The sequence below is a fragment of the Ictalurus punctatus genome, chromosome 5 (assembly GCF_001660625.3).
Source record: "Ictalurus punctatus breed USDA103 chromosome 5, Coco_2.0, whole genome shotgun sequence".
Classification (NCBI taxonomy): Eukaryota; Metazoa; Chordata; class Actinopteri; order Siluriformes; family Ictaluridae; genus Ictalurus; species Ictalurus punctatus.
In genome coordinates, this window is record NC_030420.2 from 28,795,340 (window position 1) to 28,806,412 (window position 11,073).

Here is an 11,073-nt window from a genome sequence, read left to right on the forward strand (position 1 = left end):
AACGTACACGTTTCAAGCTATAGCGTCTCTCATTTTTCTCTCTTTCTTGAAGTTAACAATTAAAAAAAACTGCGAGACACAAAGATTTTACTTACTGTTATAAAGCGCTGACACTCCAGAATCTGTCCGTAAATGTTAAGTAAGCAAATCCTTACAGAAATCTTCACAATATCAATGATTTGTTGTTCATCTTTGTTAAATAATTTGTTTATTATTAGAATTCGATTATGTGCTGCTTTCAGCATACAAGCCCCTTCAATTAGCTGTTTCTATGGAAACGATAACTTATCAGAAAGGGCGCGTTATATAGCGTTATAAATGACAAACCCGTGATTTGCCTTACAGTGTCGCACTCTTGTCAGAGTTGCTGTTATTATGCAGGGGAAAAGAATCAACAGCGTCTGAACAATCAGATTTGAAAATTCATTCTTAGTATATATGGACAAAAGTATGTGAACACCTGACCCTCACACTTATATAAGCTTGTTGGACACCCCATTCCAGAACAACAACAAAAAAGACCAATTGTTTTTCATTGACCTTAGTGCTGTTTGTAAAAAAATCCAATCATACTTCAGTCCCACCTCGCCCCTGTTAGCAATGCAGGCCCTTATCTTGGTTCCATCATATATCACTGATATATGGCAATTACAATTGGGAACCATTTACTCTCATTCCCTGTTACTAAAGGCGTGCCTGAGGGATCAACTCTTGGTCCTTTTCTTGTCATAACATACATGTACTTACACACCTAGAGTCAATTTATTCCCTACCATAATCTCAGATTTTACTACACTGATGACAGCCATATTTATGCTAGCAATAAAACCTACCACTGATTTGTTACTCTACACCAGGACAGCATGTTATCTACGAATTTCTCAAATGAAATACTGCCACAGAAACGGAGTGACTGTTTTTAAAAAAAAAAAAAATGTAAATATCCTTTCTGTTTACACTTACATTAAATTATCGCCACGCTTATCTTTGGGTTTCTTGCCATCATTACTGCAGCCCAACGAACTGCTCAATATGAGCTCTTTGAGGTAGACAAGTGTACCTCTTTACGTAAAAAAAATAAATAAAATAAAAATGTAACAATTTTCATTTTTATATATATATATTTTTTAAATTTGCATAAACATATATAAAAACATGATTACATAGAGTGTGCTCATCTGTAGTTACCAGCCACAACCTTTAAAAACTCTAAAAGTAACTGCTGAAGTTACTCCATTAGTGTCCAGAAGTGTTTTTTTTTTTTTTTTTTTTAAGTGATTTGTTATAGTTACTTGTTTTTCTCTGAGCGACCTTGAGTTTCAGAAAGGTGCTATACAAACATATTATTAAATGCTGAAAGCTGCATTAGAAGTGTTGATTAATGTTAGATTCCTGGTTTTGCTTTGCAATGAACAATTACTAGGCTATGATGACCACAGACTCAGACATGCTGAGCATGATAAAATACATAAAGCCACCTGCGCAGAGAGAAAGTGACAGATACACACTCAGTGAGAGAGAGAGAGAGAGAGAGAGAGAGAGAGAGAGAAACACACTTTTTAGTCAGCACTGCTAATCCCAGGTGAAGGGTTCTGCTGGTCCTAAAAAAAACTGTAGCATCGTTATATGCAACACAGAACTGATCTGTATGCTATAATAGAAACAGAATTTACATAAATCATATTGCATGAAAGAGAATATAAAGGCTTACAACTGCATAAATGGAATTGGGTTTGACCTAGTACATTAAATGGTTCCTGGTGGTGGTTTTAGGCGAACCTATAGATCCTCACAAAAGATTATGTTCTTTCTTTTTTTTTTTTTACCAGCCAAAGAGTGTTTTTTTTTTTTCTAAGGGTGTGTACAGCAATTCTATTTACATAAGTTTACCAGATATGATGTGAGATAACTGATTGTTTTTCTGTAACATTCAACAACAACCCCCAAGGACTGTAATATTTTATTATATTGGAATTGAATCTTCAAGGTTTACCATTTTTTTTGGTTTCTTTTTTTCTGAAAATTTATATTACACGGTCCGTTCAGGATTTCTTGGCGTTTTTTTTTGGTGATTGTTAAAGCAAAAGATGTTTGATTTTGTTGCGGCTTTTCAAAAACAATTTGCGATACACTTTGAGTCGTTTTTTTCTGTGCTTTTTTTTGTTGTTGCAGAAAACTACTTGAAATGGCAGAAACTGCAGTTGCACTAAATTGTTTTGCACGGTCTTGCACAGTGATGTTTGTTAGTAAATGAGACCTTTTAGACGAACGTTAGTCGAAGAGGGCTTTGACTGAATGCGTGTTGTGTTGACGTCACATGACACGTCTTGGCCCAAATCTGCAGAAAATCATTTTGAAAAATTACAGGCTCCTCTGACTATTTCATAGTTTGCTTGACTTTGTGTTAATTTCTGCGATCGCAAAATCCTGAAGGGACTGATTACAGTATTATATGACTGATTTTACAATTAGTGATGCGGGCCTACTGATCCTATAGCAGGTGTCATGGTGGACACTGGCCCAAAACATGTACGTATAAAATTGGATTTGACATATTTTCTGAATGTGCAACAGGTAGCATTGCTGCCTCCAGGCCACCAGGTATGATCCCGAGCTCGGGTTGCTGTCTGTGTGGAGATTCCCATAATCTTCTCCATGTGTTCGCATTGGTTTCCTCCAGGTTCTCTGGTTTCCTCCTGTCTCCCAAAAACAAGCCAGTATGTGGACTGGTTACTCTAAATTGTTCCTAGGTGTGAATGTGTGCACCATGTGCTGTGATTGACTGGCTGCCCATCCAGGGTGTATTCCCACCTCACGTTCAGTGCTCCTGGGATTGCCTCTAGATCCACTATGACCCTGACCAGGATAAAGCAGTTACTGAAGATGAAGGAGTGAATTTTATGCCATATACTAAGAGGCAAACATTTTAGAACTTGTTCACATCATTTCATAAACTTGCAGAGAGTCTACTCAGTTAAGAAACAAAAACAAAACACCATCAGAATTAGATTGGCATGGGGTAACGGGCCAATACCCGGAACTTTGATATCAGTACTGTATGGAAAATGAGATAAGTCTGATCGGTACCTTAGAATTACCACAAACAATATCAAAGATTATTATGACACGTTTATATACAGTTCAAAAACATAAACATAAGGAAAACATTCCCTATACATCTATAGATATACACCGAGCAGCCATACCAATAAAACCACCTGAGCCAGTCATCTACCTATTACAATTTGGCCCTTGTCAAAGTCACTCAGATCCTTACGCTTGCCCATTTTTCCTGCTTCCAACAAATCAACTTCAAGGACCCTGCTGAAAAAAATAATAGAAACTCATGGAATTTGTAATGGTTTTAATGGAAAATGTAATGGTCCCTATGGGTCTCTACTGGTAATTTGTTGCCTTCTATTATCTCATGTTTAGAGCATACAATTATGCACCAACAATGGTAATGGTTTTAATGGTTAGCTGATGGTTTGTAGTGGTATTTGTGGAGGACACCATTAGAAATTCTGTGATGGTTTCTATTGTTTTTTTTTCAGCAGGGAACTGACTGTTCATTTGCTGCATAATACTGTAAATCCCACTCCTTGTCAGGAGCCACTGTAATGAGATAATCAGTGTTATCCGCTTCACCTGTCAGTGGTTTTAATGTTATGGCTGATCTGTGCATTTGTATAGTATTTTTTGAGTAGTAATTTATTATCTTCAGGGAAAACATACAAATAGTTTTTCTTTTAATTCAAATAAAACCAATAATATTACAACAAGATGGCATTCAGTTTAAAATCAAGTCCTTTGAAAAAAAAGGGGGGGGGGGGGGTATGTAAATAAATGAGTTAAATAATAAGCTTATAAACACAAACACTGCCATACCAATGAGTACAAATTGGTCACAGGGACTTTTACAATATATATATATATATATATATATATATATATATATATATATATATATATATATATATATATATATATATATTTTTATCAACTAAAATGAACAAAAGCCCATTTTATTTTATATTTTTGACACGGCTTTTAGGTATTGTACCAGATAGTTCTTAAAGACTAGAAACAGGGGAAGATATTTATTTTAAATCTGTATTTATGGATAAAATGTTTAGGCAATAAAATAACGTTATCTATCAAAAAAACTTTCGTGTCCTTCTTCTTCTTAGTTCCCATTTTTAATATCTACACTAGACAAGTTCAAGTTAGCTGGAAAACATACAAGTAGTTGTACCGCTTTAAGAAATGGCATGACGTCATAAGCCTGCGACCAAACTCGAAGAGGTTAACCGGCTTCATGTACAGTACTGCTGTTGGACGCGCGTTGAATTTAAGCGAAGAGCTAGCCAACTGGATAAATGAGTTTATAGATAAGATTAAAAGAACAACAACAACAACACTTAATACGTTTTATTTGATTAGTAAACAGACTGCAGGGTGTGAAGGTGAACGATGCAGCGCCTGTGTTGTTCCCGGTGGTTCATCTCCGGAGTGTCCTTGGCAGTCGGCACCGGTGTCGGTGTTGCTCTGAGCAGCTCTTCAAACCGCTTTCGTCCTGAAGATGGCCTCCTCCAGAGAATCCCCGTCATCCCGATGCCGAGCGTGAACGCAGCGTCGGAACTAATCCCGTATCAGCACGGTCAGTTAACCCCGAGCACATCCACAGCGGCGGTTAAGTACGGCTTCCCGTCTCTGTCTCACATCAGATCGCGGGAGTCGTATGTCACCTGTTACGATCCGCGGAGCAGGACGCCAGCCTGGGTGATCGAACAGCTCAGTGCTGACGCTCTGACCGGAACATCCGACCGGAAGCTGTGCAACTTTAAGGAGGATGATTCGGTGCACGTGTACCACCGAGCGACGAACAGCGACTACAAGGGGAGTGGCTTTGACAGAGGACACCTGGCCGCCGCTGCGAATCATAAACGGAGCCAGAAGGCCATGGATGACACTTTCTATCTCAGCAACGTGGTACCACAGGTCCTGCCTCATCCACTCTCTGACTAGTGCAGTGGTGACCCACTCTGATCCTGGATCAGTCTGATCCTGCGTCCCAATTCGCCTACATACTGTATACTATGCCAGGGGTTCCCAAACTTTTCCAGGGCAAGGCCCCCCAAATGGCATTAACATTTGATTGAGGCCCCCCTTTTGCAAGATGTCTTTAAAACACATTAAACATACAGACTTCTGAATATATCCCCCCCCCCCTTTTTAATTAATAATTACATCTTACATCTTTACATTACATTACATTAGGAATTGATTGTGTGTGTGTGTGTGTGTGTGTGTGTGTGTGTGTGTGTGGGGTTGTCTGAGAGTGAGAATTTATTTTTCACACCAAATTGTTGAGGCCCCCCGGGCGCCCCCTGGCGGCCTCCACTTTGAAAACCACTGTACTATGCACTATAAATATGCACTATTTTTGTGAAGGAAAAAGTACATACCTTTTGAGTGTGTAGCTAAAGAGTATGTAAGTACTGGGACATAGTAACATGTCACGTAACAGAAGAGAACGTTGTTGCCTAGATACAAATTTCCCATTCCCTTGATTTATTTCTCCACATTTCATTTACACCTCTGTAAAATGCGTCCTACCTTATTGCTAAGATTTGCAGATCTACCAGACGCAGGTCTTGCATGAGGAGACTGGTACTGATGTTTATACCTACTGATGTGTGTAACAATAAAAGCCAAAGTTATAATATAATATAAGTACTGGCTTAAAAATAACCACTTTGGTTAGTGCTTAACATTTAAGTTAAGTACACTTAAATACTGAAAACGCATCACTGACGTTACGCTCGTCTGCCATGTCGGCAGGTTGAGTCTGGTAATGCAAACCATCAGAAACGTCCTCCTTCCTCATGCAAGGAGTTGTGGACAATATTAAATGATAACGTGTCCACGCATACATGCTTTGCAAATCTACACTAATAGGAAATAGTAGACCATGCGGGTACTTATGGGGTACTCATTTCAACATGCCGTGATTCGGGACACGTTCGTTCTAATCTCGGATACTTTTTAGGACGGACAGTAGTGGAACTGGGACGTGGCATTAGTGTTGTCCCTGCTCGCAACATACCTGACATTCAGATAAGCAGCTAATTAGCAGCTCTTCCTACTGTACGTGAGTGGGTTAGAGCAGGGAAAACACTAAAATGTGAATGATGGGGTACTCCAGGACCATGCTTGAGAACCTTTGGACTAGGGCAATGGTGACCACGGTCCTGGAGTACCCCCAGCTCTGAGAGCTCGGTACAATTGGTGTGTGTGAAAGCAGTTTTCAAGCCCGAGAGTGGTCTTGAGAATGCTTGTCCTCTTGAAAAAGTCGGTCTGGGACTCTCATCCACTGAACCATGGTGCGGTCTGTATCAGGTATGGAAGCGCTCCGCTCTCAATGCTGTGTGCTCAGTGACGTGATTTGTAATGGTATGGAAAGGGTTGTTATGATCAGAGAGGAGGATAGAATTCCTCACTGACAAATAAAACCAGACTTTTATAGGATTACAGCGCTGTATTTAGCTCAGCTTTGCATGTCTCATGCCGGCCTGCATGCCTTTCTAAAAAAACGGCTCATTCTTTGGATCCAAAAAGTTCTGTTGGTACCAAAGGAAAACGGATGAGATTTTTTGCAAACCTGCATGCGCAAAAGTGACGTATGGAATTGCAGAAACAATCCACAGTTTGAAAGGAATTCTTCTATCTGATATCAAACCTGCAATCATAAGCTCTTCCCTCACGCATGACCCGAATCTGTCCTGGGTGCAGGCTCAAATGAGTGGCTTAGTGGTCAACACATTTGCCTCGCACCTACGGGGTTGGGGGTTCGAATCCTGCCTCCGCCCTGTGTGTACGGAGTTAGCATGTTCTCCGTGCATCAGGGTTCTCGGGTTTCCTCCTGCAGTCCAAAAACATGCACTGTAGGCTGATCATCATTTCCAAATTGTCCATAGTGTGTGTGATTGTGCCCTTCGATGGGTTGGCACCCCGTCCAGGGTGTCCCCCATCTTGTGCCCCGAGTTCCCTGGGATAGGCTCCAGGCTCAGTCATGACCATGTGTAAGATAACTAAGCAGCTAATTATCAACCCTCTGAGCAGAAGTGTGTGCTAGAGCAGGAAAAACACTAAAAGGAAACAACCTGCAAGCATGAAAATGAGCTATAGCATGCAGGACAGGAGGTTCTCCAGGACTATAGCTGGGATTGTGCACTACTTTAAGCCCACTTTTCAATGTTCACGTTGTTGTTTTGTGCCCTGTGATCAAACCGTACATTCTCAGAAACCACAAGCAGGTGTTTCTGTTGATGTGTTAATGAATTACAGCATTCTCACGACTCGAAAAATGGGAAATAATTTTGCTTTTTAAAGAAATATAATAACGATGGTCAATTTGTTAACTAAATCGCATCAAAGATTCTATCATTTGGCTTCGGGGAAATTGCCGGATTGTGCTGTTACTTTCAAAAAGCAGTGTATACGTATACTGTTGAAGACATTTTGGGAAAACGGTTTTGAGTTCCAATTTGGATTCAGCACCTCAAGTTAAAACATAAGATTTTTTTTTTGACTGACTCAGAGAATTATACGCAAACAAAAGTTTATACAGAGATCCAGACTAATTTTGTTTAAAATATGAGCTCCAGACTGAATGTGGGAAATGTGGGAGATGTAGGGTGATATTCTAGATGTAGATATAGGATGTAATATATTGTAGTAATCTATTGCAGTGTCAGGAATATGAACAATTCAGTATCCTATACCTATTATATACATTTATTTTAGTTCCTGATTCTGAACATGTTTAGTCGACTGTTTGAATGATATTTTTCAAACCATTAACAAAAGTAATAATCGCCATTAAATAACAGTCGAAGCATAAACGTAATACCCATTGAAAAAAGTACGCGCATAATCACAACGTGGTACTTTGTCCATATGGTTCGGTCTTTGCTTCCGCACTTGTATTGTGATTTGATAGTCATTTGCTTTAGAGGTGGAAAAAAGCTTAAGATGTTATATATTGCAGATTTTGATATTTGTCAGATTTTTCTCTCCACAGAATCCTCACCTAAACCAGAATGCGTGGAACAATTTGGAGAAGTACTGCCGCTCTCTCACTAAACACTACGAGAACGTGTACGTGTGCTCGGGGCCGCTTTATCTACCCAGGTATGCGACAGTTACTGCCACTAACCTCAACCCGTCATCTGAAAATGTAGATATGTCAGAATTTTAGGAGATGGACTCCTTTGTAAAGATGATAGGAAGTTGGTGTAATCACATCTAGTATGTTCCACACTGCTAATAATTGAATCATGCTCTGACGACTAAAATTATACAGTCAAAAGCCATGTTGTCCTGTAGCCACTCTTTTTGTTATCTTGGCTGTGTGCTTAGGGTCGTTGTCCTGTTGGAAGATAAACCTTCACCCCAGTCTGATTGTAGAGCGCTCTGGAGCAGGTTTTTATCAAGGATGTCTTTGTACATTGCTGCATTCATCTTTCCCTCGATCCTGAGTAGTCTCCCAGTTCCTGCTGCTGAAAAACATCCCCACAGCATGATGCTGCCACCACCATGCTTCACTGTAGGGATGGTACTGGCCAGGTGATGACTGGTGTCTGGTTTCCTCCAGACATGACGCTTGCCATTCTGGCCAAAGAGTTCAATCTTCGTTCAGTCTTTGGTCTGAGAGTCCTTCAGGTGCCTTTTGGCAAACTCTAGGTGGGCTGTCATGTGCCTTTTACTGATTAGTGGCTTCCGTCTGCCCACTCTACCATGCAGGCCTGATTGGTGGAGTGCTGCAGAGATTGTTGTTCTTCTAGAAGGTTCTCCTCTCTCCACAGAAACACTCTGGAGCTCTGTCAGAGTGACCATCGGGTTTTTGGTAAGTTCCCCGACTAATGCCCTTCTCCCCCAGTCGCTCAGTTTGGCCGGGCGGCCAGCTCTAGGAAGAGTCCTGCTTGTTCCAGACTTCTTCCATTTATGGATGATGGAGGCCACTGTGCTCATTGGGACCTTCAATGCTGTAGAAATGTTTCTGTACCCTTCCCCAGATCTGTGCCTCGACACAGTCCTGTCTCGGAGGTCTCCAGACAATTCCTTGGACTTCATGGCTTGGTTTGTGCTCTGACATGCATTGTTAACTGCGGGACCTTATATAGACAGGTGTGTGCCTTTCCAAATCATGTCCAATCAACTGAATTTACCACAGGTGGACTCCAATCAAGTTGTAGAAACATCTCAAGGATGATCAGGGGAAACAGGATGCACCTGAGCTCAATTTACAGTGTCATGGCAAAGGCTGTGAATACTTATGTACGTGCTTTTTTTTTTTTTTTTTTTTTTAATAAATTTGCAAAGATTTCAAACAAACTTCTTTCATGTTGTCATTATGGTGTATTGTTTGTAGAATTTTGAGGGAAATAATGAATTGAATCCATTTTGGAATAAGGCTGTAACAAAAAGTGAAGCGCTGTGAATACTTTCCGGATGCACTGTGTGTGTATGTGTGTGTGTGTGTGTGTGTATATATATATATATATATATATATATATATATATATATATATATATATGCATACACATTTTACAAACTTCTATCCACTTGTTTTGAACACTTAAACAACGAGAGCAGCAAGATATAATGTGACAGGATTAAAAAACAAACTTTCTCGTGAAGTTACTTCTCAAGCAGTAAAGGGCTTTAAAAATGACAGACTCCTCCTTTAAATGAATACCTCTTCCTCATGTGTTCATACTTGTATCAATGAATATAAGAAAGATACATGTCGATGCAGGTTGTGCAGAGTTGTGGCGTTAATCCAGACTTTGTGCTTTTCTCAGGCAGGAGCCTGATGGGAAGATGTATGTGAAGTATCAGGTGATCGGGAAGAACCACGTGGCAGTTCCCACACACTTTTTTAAGGTTGTGATCCTGGAGAAGAAGCGTGGCGAGGTGGAGCTGCGATCCTACGTGATGCCCAACACACCGGTTGATGAGAAGATCCCGCTCGAGCGCTTCCTGGTGCCCATCGAGAGCATCGAGAGAGCGTCGGGTCTGCTGTTCGTCCCCAACATCCTAAAGAGGACCAACAGCCTGCAGGCCATTACTGCCAGGGTGTGATCTCTCCACACACGCAAATCACACAAATAACACACAGCTGAATGTGTGGTCTGAAAGAAATATAAGGTCCATTTACTTGAACAATTGACAAGTATGAAAATTCAACGTCTAAGTTTCCATCTCAGGGAGTTTTTCCTCGCCACCGGCTTGCTCAGTAGGGATAAATTCACACACTTAAAATCTGTATCCTGTGTATCATATTTCTGTAAAGCTGCTTTGAGACAGTGTCCATTGTTAAAAGCGCTATACAAATGAAATTGAGTTGAATTGAAAAGTTTAGGAGAACAATCCTGTTGCTACAAAATTCGTGATCAGCTACTGAAATGCGCTTGAGCACAGATCAGTGAGATGTGGCAGCTACTGTATGAGATTTAATTGCATAAACATTAAAGATTAATATATTACATTATTTTATTCTAAAATGGTCAATTGCATTGAAAGTTCTAATAATAAAAATATTTGAACGACTCGTTGTGTACGTTGGAAAAGATATATTTTCTGTATTTTCATGTTGTGTATCTTAAGCCAAGTTTCAGACTTGGGGCTTATTACACATTTTAAGGCATAGTAAAGCTGAAGTGCAGAAGTTACAGAGGATACATGACAGGATTTAAAGAAATACATTCACCAAAAATTTTTTTTTTTTTTAAATGTCTTAGCAAGTAAAAACATCTTTAAAATAGGCATCTAATATTTTGCTTTATTAGACATTACTATAAGATATAAATATAAGATTATGAAGCCTATTTCTAGATTTTTGTTACTCGTTTCAAATTTTGAAATGGTCTTATTCTATTGGAAAATAAATTTAGCTTTGAAAGGATTTGGAGAGATTCTGTATGGAAGAACGGTCTCAGATCGCTTTCCATGTATTCTCAACCTCATCAGGTATTATAGGAGAAGGCTCAGAGCTGTTATCTTGGC

General features: G+C 39.8%; 1 protein-coding gene across 1 annotated transcript; it reads left to right on the plus strand.

Moving 5' to 3' along the window:
* The first annotated feature begins 4,273 nt into the window (after positions 1-4,273).
* Positions 4,274-10,791, plus strand: endog (endonuclease G). Its single transcript, XM_017466844.3, has 3 exons — positions 4,274-5,001; positions 8,087-8,196; positions 9,870-10,791. Exons 1-3 carry the CDS (start codon positions 4,474-4,476, stop codon positions 10,147-10,149), a joined length of 918 nt encoding a protein of 305 aa, XP_017322333.1. The 5' UTR covers positions 4,274-4,473; the 3' UTR covers positions 10,150-10,791.
* Positions 10,792-11,073: the final 282 nt, after the last annotated feature.

Bases quoted from the DNA above. Each gene is read 5' to 3' on its own strand.
- endog (XM_017466844.3), top strand. From the start codon at position 4,474: ATGCAGCGCCTGTGTTGTTCCCGGTGGTTCATCTCCGGAGTGTCCTTG. The intron at 5,002-8,086 runs GTCCTGCCTCAT...TTCTCTCCACAG, and splicing joins TCAGCAACGTGGTACCACAG to AATCCTCACCTAAACCAGAA. The intron at 8,197-9,869 runs GTATGCGACAGT...TGCTTTTCTCAG, and splicing joins GGGCCGCTTTATCTACCCAG to GCAGGAGCCTGATGGGAAGA.